The 23962-nt window shown below is 49.6% G+C and overlaps 1 protein-coding gene across 1 annotated transcript in view; it reads left to right on the forward strand.

Annotated features, from left to right (window-relative positions):
* The first annotated feature begins 2271 nt into the window (after positions 1-2271).
* Positions 2272-23962, forward strand: part of KDM2B (lysine demethylase 2B) — a 128635-nt gene continuing 106944 nt past the window's right edge. Inside the window, exons 1-4 of the mRNA XM_034637903.1 lie at positions 2272-2379; positions 3045-3189; positions 6144-6222; positions 7501-7547. Of these exons, the coding sequence (XP_034493794.1) occupies positions 2365-2379; positions 3045-3189; positions 6144-6222; positions 7501-7547 (286 nt within the window). The 5' untranslated portion in view covers positions 2272-2364. The remainder of the gene's footprint in view (positions 2380-3044; positions 3190-6143; positions 6223-7500; positions 7548-23962) is intronic.

The raw sequence follows: 23962 nt of genomic DNA on the forward strand, positions 1-23962 counted from the left end.
AATAAATTTTGATATTTGCCATCTAGTGGACTGGGATTAAAACAAACTTCAAAGAACAGTTTTTAGGGGTGGGTGGAAAAGAATACAGAAAGACAGGACAGGAAACGTGAAGGTGAGTGAGGGGGAAGCTGTCTCTTAGGGTGACCATTACAGAGCTGATGGTTCATATCCGATCTCTGATGGGGAAGCCACTTCCTCTCCACCCGTCTGAGTGGAGTGTTGACTAGGGAGGATACTGGCTTGGTGCAAGGAATCACCCCGACTGATCATGTCTCTAAGCCTCGGTTTCTCTATCCGCAACACGACCCGCTTCAAATATTCTACACGCTTGATGGCAGAAATAAAAATATGTTGTTTTTTTTGGCAAAGCCTGCTCTGAGCATCTATGTTCCTTTACTGGAGCTGTGTCCTGTCGTCTTCCCCTCCTGATTGTTACCCCAAAGAGCAGGCCCAGTTGGACTGGAGGAAATGTTTAGGGCCAGCTTTTCCCATAATCAAAGTTGACCTGACTGTTGTTCATCATGGAATTACAGGATGGCACCTTTAGGATTTCCACTTCTGGGGGTGGTCACAGCCAACCAGGTACACTGAGGGAAAGCATGAGAGAGCCTGCACTTCTGTCAAGAATTCCTCCAGGACTCATCAAGGGGCGCCATCAAAGTGCCCCGAGCCCCATCCCAGAGCGCCTTGCACCTTTCCACCGACTTTTCTCCTATAAACGGCCAAGAAAGGCTTACCCTTCGCCTGCTTGCCAGCTGCGTTAGGAGGCGCCAGATCCGATTCTCTCGGTATTTCACTCCTGAGCATCTATTTCCTTCTCTTGGCGAGCGCAGGGACCTTTAAAAACTGTCCAACTTCTGTTCCAGGGCTCGTCGCCTAGTGAAGGACTCCACAGACGCGGGCAGGATGAATGAATGAAAGGCAACGTCTTCCGGTCAGCTCGGGTCTGAAAAGGCTCTGGTCTGGCTGTATTTCCTGTACCTGCGTGTGTGGGTCCATATCTTTGAGTCCGGGAGTTTGAAAGTTATGCAGTCCGTACAGGTATGGAGCTGCGCTAATTTCTTCCAGAGTCCCCAAATGCCTCCTCCATTTGGCAGGTCCTCATATGGGGGTTTGGAGAGTATTGCCCCCCCCCCAAAAAAAACAAGACATGCAGCAGAAAATAAAAAAACCCAATTATATATACAAAGCGCTTTGAATTTGGGTCGGCCACGTAGGTAATGGGGTGGGGTGGATGAAGGAAGAGGAAGAGGGGTGGCCCGTGGGGGCCGTGGGCAATGGGGGCAGGGATTGAGGTGGGGGGTCGTTTTTGGGGGTGCCAGGCCTCGGGGGCTTTCTAGCCAGCAAGCTCGGCTTGCATTTCCGCGCCTCCCGCTGAGGCCAGCCGTGCAAATCTGCACCTCCCTCCCCACCCCCTCCTCCTTCCCTCCCTCCCTGCCCCGCCATCTCCGGGATGCGCCCGCTGCCTGCAACTCAGCCCTCCAAAAGTCAGCTCTGCGCACAACTCCCGGGCGGCGGCGGCGCCTGCGTGCAAGGCGCACTCGTGACCCAACAACAAAACAGCGATGCCAGGGCGCTAACGGCGCCCGGTGCCTCCCGGGCGCCCTCCCCGCCCCACACCTCCTCGGGCAGCCGCCCTCGCCCCCCCCATCCCGGGCCGAGTGCCCCCTCCACTAGCCGGGCCGCGGGCTCAGAGCGCGATCGGCAACAATGTTTACGTTCCGGGGATTATGACGTCGACGCCTCCCCCCCCACAACTGCTGAAAATGGTTTCCTAGGACTTTGCAAACGGATCTGCTTAAGTGTTGGTGCAAAACTTTGTAGATCTCGGCTGTGGCTTGCTTTATTTATTTATTTTTTGGTTTGTTTTCTTTGGTCTTCCCTCCTTCCCCCCTCCGCCAAAATGCAGGGGGCAGGAGTGTTGACAATTAATTGGTGAACTCTCCTAAAAAAATGGAGGCAGAGAAAGACTCTGGAAGAAGATTGGTGTGTAGCTTTTTTTTTTTTTTCCAAATCTGTATCTGGTAATGATAGATCTATTTTTTTTGTTGTTGTTGTTTCTTGCTGCCTTTTCTTTCCTTTTCTGTATTTTGCAAGAGGACCGGAAAAAATATAATAAATTGCATGCAAAAGGAAGCAAGCAGCTTACTCCTCCAGTCCCTTGTGAGGCTGAGTCTCAGACACTTAAGTGGGGAGGTGGTAGCGGGGAAAGGCGTGGAGAGAGGCTGAGCGGGCTCGGGGTTCGCCCGGAATCTGGGGGGCTGCAGGGCCCGGCGCTGGGCGGTTGAGGGAGGAGGCAGGGGATGCGGGGAGTGGTGGGGGAGTCTCCTTAGGAAGTGAGTGTGCGCGCGCGCTTGTGGGGAGATGAGGCAGCTGCTGGTGCGTTTTGGGGTCTCCGATGGGAGCTTTGTGGCGGGCCGTCTGCCTCTCCCCCTCCCAAGCCCCGAACTCCCCCTCCACCTCTTCTTCTAGCATTGGCGGGCGGTCGGCGGGGGCGGCTGGGGTCTCAGCCCTTCCATTTCAGCTTTCCAGCTTCCCGAGTAGCTCGGGGGCGGCTCCAGTCTTAGAAATGCCGCCGGCCCCCGGTTTCGGCTTCCCAGCTCTGCCGCCGCGGCCGCCCGGGCTGCTGTTAGCGCCGAGCAGGGCGCTGCGGCGGCTCCTCCCGGGGCCTACAAATGCCCCGCCAACCCGTGCGCGGAGCCCCCCTTCGCGGGTTACATAACCGGGCTCCCGGCCGAGTGGGCAAAACTCAATACCTGTCGGGGGTGGGGGGCAAGGGAGAGCCCCCCGATGTCCTTTCCACGGCCTCCAAAGATGCAGGAGGGGAGTGTCCTGTGTAGGGCACAGCCGGACCCCGGGGGTGCGGGCCCCTCTCGTTATCCTGATTTTCAGCATCTTTGGCATTTGCGCAAAGTTGCTCGGGTCGCAATGGTGGGGTGCGGTGGGCGCGCGACTCCTGCACCTGCTTGAGCTGGGCCTAGGGTAAAAGGCGACCCCCAGTTCCCCCAATAATGCCTCGGGCTCTCTGGTTTGGGTCCCCGCAGCGTCCGATTGACCGCCAGAGATACGACGAGAACGAGGACTTGTCGGACGTGGAGGAGATCGTCAGCGTCCGCGGCTTCAGCCTGGAGGAGAAGCTGCGCAGTCAGCTGTACCAGGGGGACTTCGTGCACGCCATGGAGGGCAAAGGTGAGGCGCCCCCTCCTCGGGCCGCCCTCCGCTCCGCGGGCCGAGCGCACGTGGGGAGGGAGCTGCCGGTGGCTGGGTTCGTATTTCGCGCCCGCGTCCCCCATTCCAGGGGATCCGGTGACGAAACGAGGCCGAGCACTGGGGGGGTGGGGTGGGGTGGCGAAGGAGGAGGGCAGGCGGGAACGGGGGCCGGGCGTGGGCCTAGACCCGGCCTGCGCCCACAGCCGGCCCCAGGGTGGGCAGAGCCAGGGGACCGGCGGTTTGAGGGACCTGGGGACTGACGGGTGGACCTAGGGAGGGCGGGTGCGCGGCATTCTACCCCTCCCAGAACCAGCCCAGCTCCTTGTGCTGCTTGAGGTGCGGCTGCGTGACTGGGAGAGGGGCTGGGGTGCCCCTGGGGCATTGGGATGAGGACCCCCGTAGGCCTGAAGCCTCCCAAACCCTGTCCCATTTCGGGCCCTGCCAGTTAGGAGCTGGTGCTGGGGATGCTCTGGTTACTGAATGATGCCGTCTCAGCCCTTGGGGTCTGCGGAACCCCGTAACCTTCTGGTCTCTGCCAGATTTGAGCAGGCGCTGGATGAGTTCAGAGCTGTTGGATGGAGCCCCCACTTATGCCGGAGGCCTCTGGCCCTTCAGCTTTGACAGTTTGAAGTAGGGACGGGGGGTAAGAGAGTTTTGCCCCCTGAGGCTTCAGGCTGAGATCCCTGACCCTTGTAGTTTGAAGTGAAGTTATAGGATACCCTTCTGGGGAACAAAGTCTATTCTCAGCCTGAGACTTTGAGAGCTCTGTCCCTTGTAGGCCCTGCCAGTTTAGAGAAGTTGGAGAAGCCTCTGGGGTTTTGGGGTGCCACCCCGGTCTGAGACCTTCAGGCCCTGACCCTAGTATTAGGAAGGTGTCTGGTGGTGTCCTGCCAACAGTGGGGTGATGCTCTAGCTTGGGTCTGAGGCCTCCAGAGGCCGTGTGTGACCTGTGGTTCTGCCTATGGGTTTGGGGTTTTGGAGATGCCCCTGCCTACTAGGTATTTTCCCTGTGCTCTCTGGGGTTTCTAAGTTGGTTTTCTTTCCCCTCTTAGGTATTCAAGTTTCCTTTATAATATGCCATTTTCATTTCGTTGACTCCCCCTGTTCCCCTTGGAAAACGTTCCATCCCTCAGTGAGCTGATAACAGGGGCAGTGCCTTCCCCTCCAGGTTCTGGTTGAGTGGCTGGGGCTGTAGGTTAGCTCCCAGAAAAGACAGTCCTGGCTTTGCATTTTTGAAGTTTGTCTTTTGTGCCCACTGCTTCCTGGGGGTGTTGGCCTTCAGTGGTAGGGGGGTAGTTGTTGGGGGAGGGAAGAAGAAATTTCTTCCAGCCTGCCAGGTCTTAAGAGCATTGCACACTGCGGCAGGCAGACAGTCTGAGGGGCTAGTCTCAACTACATTTAAATTTCCTTAGCACCAATGGGATTTTAATTCCTTTCGTTTCTTTCCCATTTTCCTGAGTTTGGTGGATCCTATGAGAAAACAACATGAAACCCCTTTCTAGTCATTTGTGAGGAATTCCCAGCCCAAGATCTGAGTGTTTTCTCAAGCTCATTTGAGGAAGTTGAAGCTGAGGAGAGTGGGGGTGGGGGGCAGGCTAGGGGTGTGGGTGTGGGTGTATAGGGGGTGGATTCCAGCCAGGGAGAGCCCTTAAATCTGCTGTCCGGGCTCTTTTCAAAGGAGAGGGTCCCAGCGATTTGGTAGTTAATTCAGATCTGGCCCCAAAACTTCGAGGGAGGAGCTGAAAAACAGAAGGAGCCCTGAGCCTGGATTCAAAATAGAAGCTTCTTAAACTTCTCTGCCTTTAAATCCTTAGGAATCCCCATTCACTGTGAGCCCCTGGGGATCTGAGCTGCTAAGGTCAGGGCTTTCCCCAGCTCTGGTTTTGTTCTCTTCCTCTGCTCTGAGCAAAGTTGCCTGGCCTCCTCCCCCACCAAGCTGCCCCAGTGAACTGTTTCCCTGGAGCAGGGGCTCCCGTGGCCTGTGGTCCCTCCTATCTCTCCTCCGGGTGGCCAGGGAGGGCTTGAGGCCTTGTGGATTGCTTTGGCTCACCTGAAGATTTGGGGATGTGATGGTTTATCTCAGCCTCCCTCAACTCCATATTTAGGGGTAAGGTTGGGTCAGATCCCCTGGTTTTGGAACTCGAGGAACATAGAAACGAAGGCCGCTTTCATTCTGCAGCGCTTTCGAGAAGGGGTTTGGGGGGTCTACACTAGACAAACCTGAGATGGAGCCCTACCTTGTGAATTTGCTTTGGGCCTCACTGTGCCCCCTTCACACTGCCTTCACCTGGGGGTGGTGGGAGCGTCCCGGTCAGTTATCCAGGGGAAACGAGGATGGCAGTAGCTGGAGCAGAATTACACTAGTAAGACAACAAAGCTGTGCCCAGTTCTCTAGTTATTTTGGCACCAAATACACAGTTTCCAGGGAAACCAGCTTTTTCCCCCCTCCCCTTCACTATGCAGGATATTACAATAAGATCTTCCCTGATGCTCAGCTACAATGAGAACCCTCCTCCCAGCCTCCTCTCTGGGGCTTCAGATCCTCCCAGGTGGTATTCTTCAGTTCTGCACTGCCTTTACTTTCTGAGCTCAGCTTGGGGTGCATTTTTCTGTCCCTCTTTCTCAGCCATGGCTGGGGCCTTTTCTGTGCCGGGCTCTTTCATGAGTCTCCCTCCCCACCCTCCCTGGCCTTGGGCTGTTCATTGACAAGTTCTGACCCGTGGGGCATGCAGGGAATGACTGAGTGGGCAGAGGAGCTGATAGTTGGCACGGGCTTGGCCTGCTGCATTTCCTTGTCATTGAACAGGGAGCTCTTGCCCTGGAGCTGGAGCCTGAATCTGGTATAACTGCGTGCTCTCCTCCAACCGATGGATCGTGGCTCATCTGCTCCTTCATGACTTAACTGACCTGTTTTAATTCCAATATCCAAACAGATTTCAACTATGAGTACGTGCAGAGAGAAGCTCTCAGGGTTCCCCTGATATTTCGAGAAAAGGATGGACTGGGGATTAAGTAAGTTGCCGAAACGAATTGCTTCTTCCCATGCCTCTCTCCCTAACGTAGTTGACAGTTTGGGATAGATTGCTTCTACCCTTTTCCCCACCTCTCATCACAGAGAAGGAGCTTTCTTCATTATCCAGGGATAATGTCTCTTTGTTCAAGGCCTGACAAAGGGGAAAAACTCTCGAAAGATTGGTCTTTCTCAGAGAATTTGGGCAGAGAGGACAGAGGGTACTAAAACAGTGTTGATTTCTTTCCCTGACCCACCCCAGTTAGGTGCAATGACTTCCTAAGGAGAGTTGTGCACCCCTCCCAAGTTAGGAAACTGAGGCAGGGCCTGAGCTGTGAAGGGATTGGCCCGTCTCTAAGCCCAGAGGCAGGGCACCTAGATACATATTTTTCTACTCAGACTCCCACTGTGTGGGAAATTGGCTCTTTTCTGTGGAGGGCATGTTTCCTAGGATGCTAGCCTCCAAGTTTTCTCTTTCATTGCCTGCCCCAGCACCTGCCTCCCCCACTGTGTCTTGTTTGGTTTACATTCTCTTAGAGATCTGTCAGAGCTCCAGGTGGGGTGGGGGAGAGATCCGGGAGGAAGGCTGGAAGAACAGGTTTCCGCCCCTTGGGCAGGGGTGGAGAGGAGGCTGCTGGTATCATCCCAGCTTGCCTGTCTCCAGCCTCTACTGCCAGGCTTGCTCAAGAGTCTCATTCCTAGGGTAGAAATCAAACCTTTGACATCACTGTTAATTAACAGTGAAGGTCACCACAGTCATTACGGCTGGTGTTACCAAATCCCTGGAATTGGAATGATGTGTGTCTTTTTTTTCCCCTTTGAACTTAAAGGGATCCCTGCAACCCTCCATACAACTCCTTTTATGGAGAGTATTTGCTAGAGGAAGAGACAAAGAGAGAGCTGTCTACCCTAAAAGAAAGCAGGTGTTCGAATGCCCAGCTCTGGGACTTACCCTCAACACCATGATTCAGTCTTCCCCTGAAAAGTGGGGTGGATAGTGGATGTCCCATCTTTCCTGCAGCAGTGCTGAGTTCATATTGGGGAGAGTGAGGGGGTTGGTTTGCCTACTGGGGTGAGGAAAGGACTCAGTGGTTGGAGAGGGACCCTCCCTTGGGGCATTGACGGGTCTATCACTCTCCCTCTGGATTATCTCATTTTGGGTTCCCAAACTGAGAGCAAAGGAACCCTCTTAGAAAAATGGCCCTCCCCTGCCCCCAGAGTTGGGTCACATTCTGTTGATTCTGGCTTCTCAGCAAATGCCTGTACTCCTCTTTTTCCAGGATGCCTGACCCTGATTTCACAGTCCGAGATGTCAAACTACTGGTGGGTAAGTTGCTTGCTGTGTGTGCAGCTCAGAGATGCCAAAAGTAGGGAGGACAAGGGGCAGGAGGTCTTCACCACCCTCCTGTTTAGATTTTTAACTGCCCCTGAAAAGAAAGTCCCGGTGGGAAGAGGCAGGAGCAGGTGTGAGCTGTAACCGTCTCATTCTGCAGAACAGGTCAGATTGCAGAGTCATTAGAAGCTGTAGGTAAGGGTGTTTGCCAGCGCTCAGTTTTATGAGGCCGACTTGGACCCTAGCCTCCATGAGCAACACAATCTAAGATCTCTCCTTTGCGTTTGTTTGTGGGTTGCTGGGTAAACACTGGGTGCTTTGTGACCCCTCAAAGACTTTCAGACTTCCGAGGGGAGGGATCATTCTTCCTGCTTCCTCAGGGTTCTAGACAGGTCTAGGGTGGGGTTTGCTACCGAGTGCCCAGCAAATGCTTATTAACTCCCTGAGCAACGCAGAGCATAGCAGATCACTTAGTGCTCCGGACACCTGACCAGGTAGCAGGTGGCATTTCAGATGTTAAGGAAGTCCTTCAATAAATCCATTCTTCCCAGAGGTGTTTCTCGGTTAGCTCCTATGTGGCGGGCAAGTTCAGAGCTGTGAACAGGACAGGCAAGATCCCTCTCCTCTTGCTTGGAATGACACACAATAAAGAAGTAAACAGTTTTTAAAAATCTGTATCTTTTTGGAAGCTGATTAGGCCTATGAAGAAATAAAGCAGGATATTGGGATGGAGTGTGATGGGAGCTGTATTTATTTTATTTTTTTATTATTTATTTATTTTTTTGGGGGGGCACGGGGGTGCGTGTGTGCACACACAATGGTGGGGGAGGGGCAGAGGGAGAGGGAGAGAGGGACTCTTAAGCATGCTCCATGGCCAGGGCAGAGCCCTACTCAGGGCTCTATCTCATTACCCTGAGATCATGACCTGAGCCAAAATCAGGAGTAGATGCTTAACAGGATACCGACTGAGGCACCCAGGCACCCAGGCACCCCTGGGAACTGTATCTTAGATGGGGTGGTCAGAGAGGGCCTGGGGTGTGTGTGTGTGTGTGTGTGTGTGTGTGTGTGTGTGTGTACGTTTGGACAGAGACTTGACTGATGAGAAGCCAGCTGTGGGAAAGAACATGCCAGATTGAGGGACAGGCCAGGTCAAAGGCCAAGAAGTGGGGGAGGAGTAGAAGGAGTAAGGGGGAAAGAAGAAGGAGAGGGGAGAGGTCACAGGGCCAGGGCCACGTAGGGCCTTATAGGCCCTGGCAGGGAGTTTGGGTTTGACTCCTAGTGTGATGGGAAACCACTGGGGAGTTTTAAAGTAGGGCAAAGAGGGTAGCTATGGTGATCATTTTCTTTGGGAGAGGGTGAGAAATATTTTGGTTAATTGACATAAAATTCATACACCATAAAACTCACTACTTAACCATTTTCGCATGTACAGTTCAGTGCTTTGAGTACATTCACAGTGCAGTGCAGCCATCACCGCGATGTAGTTTCAGAACGTGGATCACCTGCAAGGTCAACCCCTGACCACCAGGGATGTGATTTTTGCATCTGTGGGTTTGTCTATTCTGGACGTTTTGTGTAAGTGGACTCACATACCAGGTGGCTTTTGTGACTGGCTCCTCTCACTCAGTATCCTGTTTTTGAAGTTCATCCGTGTTAAAACCGGGGCCTGTGCCTCATTCTCTTCTATGGATGAATAAGATTCCACTGGACGTGCATAGACCACATCTTGTTTATCCGTTCGTCAGGTGATGGACGTTTTGGTTGTTTCTGTTCGTCGTCTGTTATAAATAATGCTGCTATGAATACCGATGTATGAGTTTTTGTGTGAACATACGTTTTCATTTCTCTTGGGTCTATACCTAGGTAACTGGGTCATATGGTAACTATATTTAACCTGAGGAACTGCCAGACTTTTTCAAAGCAGCTGGCCATTTTGTATTCCCATTAGCAATGTACAGGGGCTCCCATTTCTCCACATCCTCGCCAGAACTCGTTACGGCCTGTCTTTTTGATGATCTCGTCCTAGTGGGCCTGAAGTGGTGTGATAGATTTAAGCATCATCAAAGCCGACTTTGGTGGCTGTGTGGATGGAGACAGCTGACCAGTGGTTGTGTCAGATATTCCAGCTAGAATAATTGATCCCAAACTGTGTGAACAGCTGCTCAGAAGGGAGGACCCATTGGCTACAAGGAGATGGTGCTGATGATAGGTAGAGAATCTCAGTTAATTGGCGAGGACTTGCTCAGGAGGTACATTTTGTTTTAAGCTGGATTCTAGAAATGCTGATGGAGGTGAACATCAGAGCAGAAGGCAGACTTTCCAACACTGTGCAGAAGATGGGATGATGGGCTCCTAAAATTAAGTCTTGGCACAACGATCCATTCCAGTGCCTCAGCCCTGCCCCAGCGCCTTTGCTGCTGGACAACCTGAGTTTGAGGGCCAGCTCTGCCAGTTGACTGATTTGGGGCAAGCCGCTTAATCAATGCCTCAGTTTTCACATCTGCAAAACGGGGCTAGTAGCAAAATCTGCCTCAAAAGAGGAGTCTATAAGAGCGTGAATGAAGGCTTAGCATTATGTTGGCTGACGGGTGCTTGGTGAATGGTCCCTGATGTTATTTGTCATAATGGCAGAACGTGGATCTGATGAGATTCTCTTTATGAGTAAGGATGAAAGCCAGACCCTCAAGTCTGAGGTTCAGGCAACATCAGAGTCTTCATAATGATGCTCTTGGCCCTTTCGAGGAACTTAAAAGCCCTTTGCTCTAGTCCTATGCCTCCTCCGTTCCTTGTGCCTCATTCTTCTGGTTGTTGAAGCAAGAGGTGGTGGACCTCTTGGTGGACCACCAATTGATGGTCCCGACATCCTCACAAGCTCTCAAAAAGTCTGGGATGGCAAAGAAAGTGGGGATCGTAATACCTGCACCCTATCTCTCTTGGCATTTCTGTGATGATCAAATGAATTGATGGGTATTGAAGTGGTTTGTAAAGGTACAGTGTGTTCTGGTATCTGGAGGGATGCAGTTAGCATGGGGCATTATTATGCCCATTTTAGTCTCTGAGAGTACACACAGGCTTCTGCGGAGCAGCGAAAGGGCACATACTTCCTAGTGGCATAAATGGCAAATGTAACTCAAGGGTGTGGGCTTCAAATACCTCTTGGTCTAGGTGTTCCAAGAAGATCTCGAGCGGTTGACACTTGTTTTTCCTTTCTGCTTCCCTCTTTTGCTTCCTCTTTCTGCTTCATTCTTGGGCAAGCTTCTCCCCATGGGGTGGCAAAGATGGGGAGCCAGCAGCTCCCCGCTTCTATCCTGCCAGCTCAGGTCCTCCCTTGCCACCCAGCTGTGATTCCATCAAGTGTCTCTGGATTGGCTGGGGCAGGTTTAGCACACCCCTGGTCCACTGCAGCACTGGCAAGTGAACTGGGAGTGGTGAAGGGGTGACACTCCAGGATTGCTGGACAGCATAAACATGCCCCTAACGGAAATGGGGGTTCTGCCTTGGAGAGCGGTGTATGTGGAAGGCCGGGCCAACCTGCAGTCAGTGTGGGATCTCTGCCTCTGTCTTCCAGACTCTTGCCCCCTCCCCAGGCCTCGAATCTTGGGAGGCAGCTATTCGAGAAGGGGCCGGCTATTGAGGCCGCAAGTTGGGGCTACGGAGTCTTCTCTAATGCCCTAAAATCGGGCTTTTCTCGATCAGCCCTGTTTATATGCCTTCTGGGAATTCAGGCACCTGGTCTCTGTTCTTAGCTCCTCGCCTTTAAAAACAAACAAAAAAAAGCACTTTCCATTTTTGGACACCGTACCCTTAAAATAAAAGCTTTTTATTGAAGTAGAATTTACATATAGAAAAGTGCACATATGGAGACCATTCAGCTTGATTAATTTCAACAGATTGAACATATTACGGTACCTGGCACCCAGAATCCGCCCCCGTGTTCCCATGCCGTCCCTGCCCTCCACTGTCGCCCTGACTTCTAACAGCGTGGATGAATTTTGCGTGCGTTCATTCTTGATGGCAGCAGATCCAGGCAGGTGTCCTCTTGTCATTTCTGCTGCTTTTGCTCGACTTGGTGTTTATAAGACATCCGGATTGTTGTGTGTAGTTGTTGATGGTTTATTTTCATTGCTATGCTTTTCTGTTATGTGACCATTTCACAACGCGTTTATTCGTTCTGTTAATAATGGGCTCTCGGGTAGCTGCCGGTTTAAGGCTCTGTGTCTCGTGTTGCTACGAACACTCTAGAACATGACTGTTGGTGAACTGAGGGCTGCATTTCTGGGGGCATATACCCGAGAGTGGAATTGCTTGGGTCACAGGGGATGCGTGTATGTTCATTTTAGGGACACCGTCAAGTCGTTGCCCACAGGGTTCCGATTGTGCCACGTCTTCACCAAGAGTTCGTGTTTCCGTCCTTCTCATTTTAGTCACGTTGCTGTGTTGGTTTATTACATGGTGGTTTTGGTTTACCTTTCTTTCCTGACTAATGAAATTGAGCTCCGTTGTTCGTATGTTTGTTTGCTAGTTGGATATACTCTTTTGTGAACTGTCTGATCAAGTCTTCTCTCCATTCTTTTGAGGGGTTGTCTCATATTGAGTGTAAGATGCATTATTTGCTAGGGCCGCTGCAAGGAAATACCATAGACTGGATGATTTAAACAGCAGAAATTTATTTGCTCACAATTCTGGAGCTAGAAGTCCAAGATCGAGGTCCTGTAGGGTTGGTTTCTCCACAGTCCTCTCTCCTTGGCTCGTCTTCTCCCTATGGCTTCATGTGGTCTTCCCTCTCACTTTCTGTGACCTAATCTCTTCGTATAATGACATCAGTCTTGTCGTATTAGGGCTTACCCTAAAGACCTTATTTTAACTTAATTACCTCTTTAAAGACTGTTCTCAAATATAATTACATTTTGAGGTCCTAGGGGTTAGGACCTCAACATAGAAATTTCAGGGGACACAATTTAGCTCATAACATAAAGTTTCTTGATATATTCTGGATACGATTATGCATTCCCAAATCACCTCTTACTTTGTGTGTTGGTTGCCTTTTCATACTCCTAAAGGTGTCTTTGAATGAACAGACATTCTTTATTTTAACATAGAGCATTTAGGTCTTTTTTTGTACTTGTTTTATATCTTGTTTAAGAAACATTTGCACACTTTTGAGTTGGAAGATGTTCATATGTTTTTTTCAAAAAAGCTTTATTGTTTGAACTTTCACACTGAGATCTGTAGTTTATCTGGAATTGACTTTTGTGTTTGGTACGAGGTAGGGGTCAAAATTCCTTTTTTCCTTTATGGATACCTAGTTGATCCCAGTACCGTTATTGAAAAAACACCCTCTACCACGGCACCGAAATATTGTCGTTGTCATAAATCAGGTGACTGCATTTGTGTGGGTGTGTTCCTGGATGCTCTAATGTAAGCAGCTCCCCCCATCCCACAACCAGTAGTCTCAATCCCACATCGTTCATTTAAGAAGATTGGGATATTTTCCCATCTGTGGGCTGGGAGTTGGGGGGATAGGGAGACTGGGAAAGAACTCTAGTTGCCTCTGAAGATGCTTTAAACCTTCTGAGAAAACCTATTCATAAAGTGTTGGGCGCCCACTCACTCTCCACCATTATGTCACTGAGGGCTCACGGCTATGGGGTCTTGCATATTATCTCTTCATTGTTTTTTTTTTAATATATTTATTTATTTATTTGAGAAAGAGCGAGAGGGAGAGCTTGAGCTGTGGGGAGGGGTGGAGGGAGAGAGAGAAGCAGGCTCCCTGATGTGGAACTCGATCCCCGGACCCCGAGATCATGACCTGAGCCAAAGGCAAACATTTAACTGACTGAGCCTCCCAGGCGCCCCTCTTTATTGCATTTCCTTCTAACGAGGATACCCAAGCTAACCGATGTTTTCTTTAACCCCTTTCCTTGAAAAATTCACGACAAGTCACCTCATTCACTATTCATTTATTCATCCAATTATGGTAATAATCACTTAACTTGTACTGTACGTTTACTGTATGACCTCATTTTGTCCTCACCAATAATCATATAAATTAAGTGTTGCTGTTCACTTTCCGATGGGGGCTCCGAGGCTCAGAGGGAACAACCCACAGGGGCTGTGGACGGGCGGTCGAGTTCGGACCTGAACCCGGCTCTGGGCGTTTCCTCCTGCTTCTGCTTCTTGACTTTCTCCTCCCTCATGTCCGTGTTGTGTCTGGTGGAGGAGACTCACTAGCCATGCGCGTGCCCTTGACAGGCTGTGCTTAGTAAATTCTCACTCCTTAGAAAACAACCATTTGCGGGGCGCGTCTGCCTTTGGCTCAGGGCGTGATCCCGGCGTTATGGGATCGAGCCCCACATCAGGCTCTTCCTCTATGAGCCTGCTTCTTCCTCTCCCACTCCCCCTGCTTGTGTTCCCTCTCTCGCTGGCTGTCTCTATCTCTGTCGAATAAATAAATAAAATCTTTAAAAAAAAAAAAAAAGAAAAAAAGAAAACAACCATTTGCTTCCAGACCTTTTTTTTTTAAAGTTGGCTTAAAATCAGAGACATTTTCCATTGTAAACCCTGGAAGAGTTCTTAGAATCCCTCTAGTCTTGCCTTCCCCTTTCACAGGTGGGGAAAACTGAGGCCTGGAGAGAAGTGCCTTGCGAGTTGTCCAGACAGCAGATGGCACATCACATTCAAACGTGGTTTTGAATGTCAGTGGTCGGGAGAAGGTGATGCTTGTAACGCAAACCCAGAGGAAAAGTAGACTTGCGTTGAGGGTGTGGATGGGCTCTGTTCTGTCCATGCTGAATGGAGCTCAGGAGAGAAATCCAGGTTGGACAGACGGGCCAGGAGGCATCCACCCGGTGGAACAGGTAGAGATGCCCGCAGGGGGAGGTGCAGGAAGTCAGGAGGGCCGAGGCTCCTGAGCCCTAAGGAAGGAGGGTTGCAGAGGGGTTCAGTTGTGTTCCTTTTTTTTTTTTCTCTTTAAGACCAACACCCAGCTCACTGGTTTTTTTGTCCTATTTCCCTTTTCCTGCAAAGCCAGTGTTCTGAAATCAAAATCTTGACTGTGTGTGGGTCTTGGGGAGCTAAACTTGCTTCTGCCCCCTGTTTGCCTGATAGGAATCACTCCCCTGTGGGGTAGCTCCTTAGGCTGGAGCTACTAGCCTTAGCTGCTGCTTCCTGAGATCTTATTATAAGTCAGGGACCTCTCCCGTATTATTTTGTCTGATCCATGTAAAACTGCATTTCCCACTATCCCCATTCCATTGATGTCACATTGAGGCTCAGAGTGACTTGTCCACAGTCAAAACAGCTAGTGTGTGGAATTGCTGAGATTTATGCCCGTATCTGTTTGACCAAGGAGCTGTTCTCGTAACTTCTGCACAGAACCGTGGGTGGCTCTCAGTGTCCTGTAATCCAGACCTCTTTGTTGTTTTTGGCTCAGGTGTCTTTTGGGTTTTCTTGGCTGATTGGGTTTAACTGTGCTTTGTTAGTCTGGGTTTGTATCTTCTTCTGTTCATCCGTCTGTGAGGGTCAGGCAGGGTCTTGAACCCAGGGCACAGAGGACATCCTGGCACTGGATGTTTGCTGGGGATAATTTTTTGAAGGGTCAGAGGTGAGGAGCTAGGAGATAACAGTGCTTAGGGAGAACCTGGGGACCTTTGCAAGCATGTTATTTCACAGTGAGGAAACTGAGGGCTAGACCCGGGAAAAGTGGTGTGGAGACTCTCTGCCCTGGGCCTTCCCCTCTCTCCCTCGCACCTTTGGTTCTGGACAACATCCTTGATAGGACTCCTGCTTCTAAGTTTACAAGGTACTTTCAGTCAATGTATGGGCAGGCCCTATTATCTCCACCTTACAGATGAGGAAACGGAGACCCAGAAAACTTTAGGGCTGTACTACCCAAGGCCTCACTGCCAGGAGATAGCAGAGTGAGCTTTGAACTGTGGCCAGCGCTTTTGCGAATAAACACCACCTCTGTGAAATGGATGAGGAGATACTTTCAAGGTGCGGAATAAAAAACCAATCCAGAAACTTGAGGATGATAGAGAGGGACAGTGGTGGGCACTCTCCGAAGAGCGGGTTCAGGCGGAGTTTGGGGTCAGCACCCATGTGTGTTTTATATTAGTGTTCAAGGTGACTTTCAGCAGCCTCTTCCCGGCTCCGAGCCCATGGTTCTTGGAGCTGACGGATGGGGCCTTCAAAGCAAGGGCCATGGGGCCACGGATTAATTTCTGCAGCTGGAATTTGTTGGATGTGTGTGTAGCCTGTGAGCCCAGAGAACCAATGAGCTGGGGGGAGGCAAGAAGAAGGGAGGGGGGCTGAGCTGCTGGCCTACTTAGGAATGCCAGGCACTGCTCAATGTGGAAAATTTCTCCTGTAACCCATTGACTTCAGGAGCCTGAGAGTTCCAGGGCTCTGGGTCCCTTGCAGGATCCAAAGGGCAGCTTGTCCCTGTCACCTGCTCCAGGGATGGCTGCTCCCCAGAGCGTGGAGGGCCGCATTCCATTCTTAGCGCTGATCTGTCCCTTCTGTCCCTTGGGGGCACATGCCTCCTCCCTGAGCTTCCTGCTCAGACACCTGGCACTTAAGCCCAGCTCTCCTTTGCCATCAGTGGCAGACCAGACTGGGAACCTGAGAAGATGGAGGGCTGATTCTTAATCTCCCAGCTCAGACTGAAAAGGACTGGCAGGCCCCAGTGTCCCCAGTGACCCCTGGGGCAAGTCTCTGGGTCTCCTCCCCCACTGACTTCTTCCCAGTTCACGTTTAAGGGATCTGATCGGAGTATTTGAGAACTAGGCTAAAAATCAGTGTGTCAGTCGTGGAAGAAGACTTTTTTTAGGAGACCTCCTGGAAGAGGTCTTTTTTAGGAAAAAGACCTAACCCAGCGGTTTTCAAAGGGAAATCCCCTGGAATCCGGATCTGGGTTCTGAGCTCCACCTCCCCTCCCCCCCGTCCTGCTTCAGCCTGAGCTGCCTGTTTTTATTTATGCCTTTGGCTCTTGTCAAAGCTTCTGTTTGATGAAAGAGTTCTATGGAGGTAAAAACAGAAGTATAAAGGTCAGTTCTTCCTGGTTTTGCACACGAGGCAACTGAGGCCTGGAGCAGGGTCAATGAGGGTTTCTGGGACTGGAACTCAGTCCAGGGCTCTTGGCACTGTCCTGGGTGCCCCGGAGGCACCCACTGCTCATTGCGTGGCCTCCTGTGGGCTGTCACTGACCGAGGAACAAACAAGCCAGGCACCAGCGTGGTTCTTCCAGCGAGAATAAAAGACCCTGTTGTGGGGCTGTGTCTTCAGGGTTAAACTCAAAGTGCCTGAGAACACCTACGGGGCAGGCAAAAGAGCTCCCTTTCCCTGTCTGTCTGGTTGGGACACCTCCTCATCTCCCAGACCAGCTCAGTGGCTGGTGGTGAAGCGTGTTGCAGACCCTACCATGTGCCAGGCATTGTGTTGGGCTCTCTTGCATCAACAGGGGGCAAATAAACACCCTCCAAGTCTAGAAAGGGTAAATGAGGCCTCTGAAGCCACGTATTTATAAAAATACTTTTTGCTGAAGAGAAGTTTAAAAAGTAATGAGTAGACAGAATAATAATGAATTCCCATGAACCCGTCACCCAGCCCGAACTCCTACCCCTTCCATACCTCCATCCACTTCCTATCCTCCTGCGATGTTTCAGGCATATCTAGGCATCATACCATTTCATCCGTAAAGTTTTCGGTATATAGTTCTGAATGAGAAGGGATTTTTTAAAGAAGATTTTATTTATTTATTTGACTGAGTAAAAGACAGCATGAGAGGGGTGAGGGTCAGGGAAAAGCAGACTCCCCACTGTGCAAGGGATCCTGATGCAGGACTCGATCCCTGGACTCCAGGATCGTGACCTGGCTCAAGGCAGTCACTTAACCAGCTGAGCCACCCAGGCGCCCAGGATTTTTAAAACCATAGTCACAATAGTGTTATCACACCTAATCTTTTAAAATCAATAATTCCTTAAAATGAGTAAATATCACAGGGGCGCCTGGGTGGCTCAGTCGTTAGGCATCTGCCTTCGGCTTAGGGCGTGATCCCATGGTTCTGGGATCGAGCGCCGCATTAGGCTCCCTGCTCTGCTGGGAGCCTGCTTCTTCCTCTCCCACTCCCCCTGCTTGTGTTCCCTCTCTTGCTGGCTGTCTCTCTGTCTGTCAAATAAATAAATAAAATCTTAAAAAAAAAAATGAGCCAACTGGCTGGCTCAGTTGGTAGAGCATGCAACTCTTGAACTTGGGGTTGTGAGTTCAAGCCCCATGCTGAGCATGGAACTTACTTAAAAAAGAAAAAAAAATTTTTTTTAAATAAAAGAAGTGAATAAATATCCACATTTACTGTGCAAATGTCCAATTTCGTGTTAGCATACATGTTACTTCTTTTTTCTTTTCTTTTGCCAGTTCTGTGAGTCAGAATGTAAATACCTTCCTTATTCTGTGATTGGTTGTGATGACTTTTAAGTCTCTTATATTCTCTGGGCCCTCCCACCATCCCCAGCCAATCTGAAGCTGGATTCTTTGACCTGTAGGGTTTTCCCATTGTCTGGATTTTGCCAGTAGCACTCCCTTGGAGTGGTTTGTGTTCCTCTGTCCTCTGTAGTTTCTGTAAGTTGGCCGTTGGATGTAGATGCTTGATCAGATTCAGAGACTATCTTTCTCTTGGCATAAAAATGCACTCATTCATTCATTCATTCATTCATTCATTCATTCATTCATTCATTCTTCCTAGCAAGACTACTTCATTGATGATGTTCTGTTCTTCCATCAGGAGGCACATAATGTCAGGTCATCTCTCTCTCTCTCTCTCTCTGTCTGATGTAGCAGGTATTGATGTTTGATGTGTAACTTCCTTACTGTGTTAGGGGCTGCAAAGTGGCGGTGGTCTCATTTGATCGTCCTTTGTCATTTGTTGGCTGGAATACACCTGGAGAGACACTCCCCCCAACTGCTGTTTGTTTCAGGGCTGGCGCTTCTCTCAGACTCGTAAACCAGTGGTCTCGTCGACCAACCTCATTCTGCCTCCCTAGGAAGTGTGTTCTCATTTCTGCACCTCTCGCTGCCACCTGGGGGCTGGAACCCAGCAGAGTCTAATTTTCCGGGTTCTGGTATGTTTGTGTTTTCTTGGGGGTTTATGTTTATGGAGCCCAGGCACCGAAAAGATCTGACTTCCCTTCCCCTTCCCTTTCTTCCCGCTTCTACCCTCCCATAGACTGTGGCTTCCAGGACACCTGGGGAGCTGGACGGAGCTCCCTGCGCACCAAGAAAGCTATTCTTAGAACCAAGTGTCTCAGCCTTCCGCTCCAGATATAGTCACTCAGTCTCTCCCCCCTCGGGCCTCTTCCCTGCACACACTTACTCCCCTGTCAGCCCCAGCTGTTCCTCACCCCTCTGACCACTCCAGGCCTTGATTTCCCTTTTCATCTGGGCACTGGGCAGGCTGAGGTGGGGTCGTCTGGGGATGTGCACCTGGCTAAGAGTGGAGGGAAACGAGGGTGCGTCGAGAGCCCTGGGGATTGTGCTGGAAGCCTGGTTTGTGTTCAAAAAAGAAAGAACAGGCCTCTCTCACCCACATCCTTCTGTGTTCAGCAACAGTTGTCCCACCGGTGGGGCTTCTGACTGCTCAGGATTTCCAGATGCTTTCTTTCCAGGTTGGGGGCTTCATCTTCCCTAGCGTGGAGAGGATTATACATATCCACCTCCAGGCACCCCCCCAGGTCATTTCTGCAGTTCAACTGTCATTTATATGTGAGGTCATATGTCACATGCTAGGAAGAACGTAAGATCGAAAAACACCCAGCGTTATTTTTTCATTCCACAAATATTTACTGAGCTCCTGCTATGTGCCAGGCTCTATTCTAGATCCATGGATTAGAGTAGTGAGCAAGACAGACAAGACTCTTGCCCTCACGATGCTTACAGTGTAGTGGGGGGAGAGACGAGAAACAAGCTGACAGAGATCTCGGATGAAGTGGTATGATGTCACCTGTGGATGTCATTTTCTCTTTGCGAAGCTTCTTGTTAACCGCACGGTTTAGTTACACAGCGTGTCTGTCCTGTAACACCTTGTACTAGGCCCGGTGGGGGAGGCCAGGGGTGGGGTAGCCCTTCTCTGCCTTCAGGGATATTTATGGAGCCCTGTGGGGTTACCCAGGCAGCCTTCTTTTTTTTTTTTTTTTGACATTTCTCTTTTTTTTTTTTTTTTAGATTTTTATTTATTTATCTGACAGAGATAGAGACAGCCAGTGAGAGAGGGAACACAATCAGGGGGAGTGGGAGAGGAAGAAGCAGGCTCACAGCAGAGGAGCCTGATGTGGGGCTCGATCCCATAACGCCGGGATCACGCCCTGAGCCGAAGGCAGACGCTAAACCGCTGTGCCACCCAGGCGCCCCTCCCAGGCAGCCTTCTTGTTTGCCGGGGCTGCCACAGCACCACAACCCAACGTGGCTTAGAGCTGCAGAAATGTATTCTCTCACAGCTCTGGAGTCCGCAAGTCTGAAATCAAGGTGTTGGCAGGGCTGGGCTTCCTCGGAAGGCTCTAGGTGAGAATTCCTCGGAGCCTCCTCCAGCTTCTGGTAGCTGCTGGCTTCTCTGATGTCTGTTGGCTTCTGGCTACATGGTTCCATCGTTTGCCACCATCTTCATGTGGCTGTATTCCCTGTGTGTGTCTCTGTCCATGTTCCCTTGTCTTATGACACCGGGATTGGCGAAGGGCCCCACCTTCATCCACTGACCCCATTTTAGCTTGATCACTACTGCAAAGACCCCATTTCCAGATAGGGCCTTTTCATAGGTGTCTGGGGTTAGGACTTGAATGTCTCTTTTGGGGGACACAGTTCAACCACAAGAGCCCTCGAGGTAAGCCGATAAGTGGAATAGAGGGAAGTAAAGTCAGGCCCCGGAGAGGAGGGAGCCAACTACGAGCTGTGCCGTCTATGCCTCCAAACATTTTATATGGGTCACCTCAGTTGACTCCATAGTTTTGGGTTTTTTGTTTGTTTTTGATTTTATCTTTTTTTTTTCAATATTTATTTATGTAGAGAGGGAGAGCACAAGCGGGGGAGGGGCAGAGAGAGAAGCAGACTCCCCACTGAGCAGGGATCCCAACATGGGGCTCCATCCCAGGACCCTTAGATCATGACCTGAGCCACAGGCAGATGCTTAATTGACTGAGCCACCCAGAGGCCCCAAATTTACCCAGTTTTAAGGGGATTTTTTAGAACTAGATTTGGGCTAGTTTTTTGGTTTTTGTTTTTTTTAATCTTTTTATTTTAGTCTTTGATTTGGGTTGTATATAAGTTGGCATCACATAAAACCAACTTTATAGAATAGATGTGATGACCTACCATTTTAGGGTTGTCAACATTGTACATTTGTTAATTTATTTCTATTTATTTTTTAAAGATTTTATTTATTATTTGAGAGAGTGTAAGAGCAAGAGAGATCACAGAGCTCTGGAGAGGGAGACGCGGACTCACTGCTGAGCAGGGAGCCCGACATGGGGCTGTATCCTAGGACCCTGGGATCGGGACCCGAGCTGAAGGCAGAGGCGTAACCACCTGAACCCCTCAGGTGCTCCAAAATTGTACATTTATTGTACATTAGTTTCATTGTGTAAGTTTGGTAATCAGGTTAATGAGTCAGAAATATTCTGAAAGAGAAGGGGTTTATATAGACAATCTTGTCATTTTAAAGATTTTATTTATTTACTTGAGAGAGAGCAAGAGCTGGGGGGAGGGGCAGAGGGAGAGGGAGAAGCAGTCTCCCCGCTGAGCAGGGAGCCCGACATTGGGGCTCAATCACAGGACCCTGAGATCATGACCTGAGCCAAAGGCAGATGCTTAACCGACTGAGCCACGCAGGCTCCCCTACAGTCTTGTCGTTTTAGATCGGTAGGGCCGGGAAGCTGTGGCTTGCTTGCAAATCTTTAACTTCTGTGCACCGAGATGCCACGCATGTTTGGTACCCTTAAAAACCTTTCATTTGCCTCTAGCATTAATTGTCTGAATATTGAAAATAATTTTTTAAATGAAAAGAAATGTTTTGGTTTTTTTTTTTTTTTTTTCACAACTGTGTTTTGAGGTAGATGGTCTTATCTCTGTGTTGCCAATGAGGACGATGGAGTACTTTGCCTAAAGATCTTATGCTATGGAGAAAGACCAGAACCTGAAACATGAGTCCTTTGATCCGCTTTGGTACGTGGAATGTATTATATATGCTGAGAAGTTTAAAGAAGAATTATAAAATGAGCGTCTGCCGCCAGGTTCCCGTGTGACCCTCTGTGGTGTTGTATTGGTTTCTGGGGCTGCCATAACATGGTACCACAAACTGAGTAGCTTAAAACTACAGAACTTCTTTCAGTTTCAGAAGCCGAAGTCCAAAACAGAGGCGGTGACTGCATGAGTTCCTTCCTTCTGGAGGCTCTGAAGGAAACTCGTGCCTCGCCTCTTCCAGCTTTCAGTGACTTCAGGCATTTCAACAGCTTGTAGGCACTCTTTGCTTCCAGTTTTCACTTGACCTTGACCTTCTTCTAAGGGCACTAGTGATTGGATTTAGGGCCCACCCTCGGTCCAGGATGATCTCATCTTGAGATCCTTACATTAATTACCTCTCTAAAGACCCTTTTCCCAAATAAGGTCCAATACTAAGGTTCTGGGTAAATCTTTTGGTGGGTCACCATCCCGCTACGTTCCAGAATTGTGTTTATTTCCCGGGCTCTCTCTAGCGTTTCCCACCTGCATCCCCAAGCCCTAACTAAGTTGTGAAGAACTGAGCCCATGCACATACCTAGCACCGAAAATCTCCCTACGGGGAGGGAAGGGCACTGTGGGGCAGTTTGTGAAGGCTTTGTGGAGAGAGGAGCTGGAACAGTCTGTGGCCCAAGCTCCCGATCCACGAGGAAGGGAGAGATTCTCACACAACAAACAATTAGGTAAAAGGAGAGAGAGTTCGTAAGAAATGAAGTTCATGTTCTTGTCAGATTACAGGAAGTATATGAGATTTAAAGTCATGTCTTCCATGGCTTTGAAAAATTATTTATTTATTTTTGAAGATTTATGTATTTATTTGAGAGCGAGAGCATGCGCGTGGCAGGGAATCTCCAGCCGACTCCTCGCTGAGCTTGGAGCCCGACCGCATGACACTGAGATCAGGACCTGAGCCAAAATCAAGAGCCACCTAGGCGCCCCAGAAAAGTAATTTATTGCGGTGAAATTCACATAACATAAAATTAATCATTTTAAGGTATATGATTCAGTGGCATTTAGTGCTTTCACAGTGTTGTGCAACCATTACTTCTCTGTTGGCTCTGAAACATTCTCATCACCCGAAAGGAAACCCCTACCCCTTAGCACTCCTCAGTTCCTGCCTCCCAGCCCCTGGCACCCACTAATCTACTTCTAGTCTCTATGGATTTACCGATTCCGGACATGTTCTGTAAATGGCTTCATGCAGCACGTGACCATGGGTGACTGGCTTCTTTCACTTGGCATCACGTTTTGGCATCATGTTTTTGAGGTCCATCCATGTTGTATCGTGGGTCAGTACTCCATTCCTTTTTATGGCTAAATAATTTACATTTATTTATTTATTTATTTTTAAAGATTTTATTTATTTATTTGTCAGAGAGAGAGCACAAGCAGGGGGAGCGGAAGGCCTAGGGAGAGGGAGAAGCAGGCTCTCCGCTGAGCAGGGAGCCCCACGTGGGGCTCGGTCCCAGGACCCTGGGATCATGACCTGAGCCGAAGGCAGACACTTTACTGACTGAGCCACCCAGGCGCCCCCATTTACATTTTTTTAAAGTTATTATTTTAATTCCAATTAACACGCAGTGTTATATTAGCCTCAGGTGTACAATGTAGTAATTCAATATAATTTACATTTTTTAATGTTTGTTTTTTAAGTTGGTAGGGAACTTTATTTTTAAGTAATCTCTGCACCCAAGGTGGGACTCGAACTCATGACCCCGAGATCAAGAGTTGCACTCTGCTGGTTGAGCCCGCCAGGCACCCCCAGTTGAGACTCCTTAAAGAGAAAGTTACTTTTGGAAAAACGAACTTCGTTGGTCATTTAGTGCCTGAATTTTGTGTTTAATAACATCTTTATTGAGATATAATTCATATACCATATAATTCAGCTATTTAAAATGTCTTGTTCAGTGGGGGCGCCTGGGTGGCTCAGTTGTTAAGCATCTGCCTTTGGCTCAGGTCATGATCCAGGGTCCTGGGATCGAGCCCCATGTCGGGCTCCCTGCTCAGCGGGGAGCCTGCTTTCCCTCTCCCACTTCCCCCGCTTGTGTTCTCTCTCTCGCTGTCTCTCTCTGTCAAATAAATAAATAAAATCTTTAAAAATAAATAAATACAATAAAATGTCTGATTCAGTGGTTTTTTTTTTTTTTTTT

Source organism: Ailuropoda melanoleuca, chromosome 12 (assembly GCF_002007445.2).
Source record: "Ailuropoda melanoleuca isolate Jingjing chromosome 12, ASM200744v2, whole genome shotgun sequence".
In the NCBI taxonomy this organism is placed as follows: domain Eukaryota; kingdom Metazoa; phylum Chordata; class Mammalia; order Carnivora; family Ursidae; genus Ailuropoda; species Ailuropoda melanoleuca.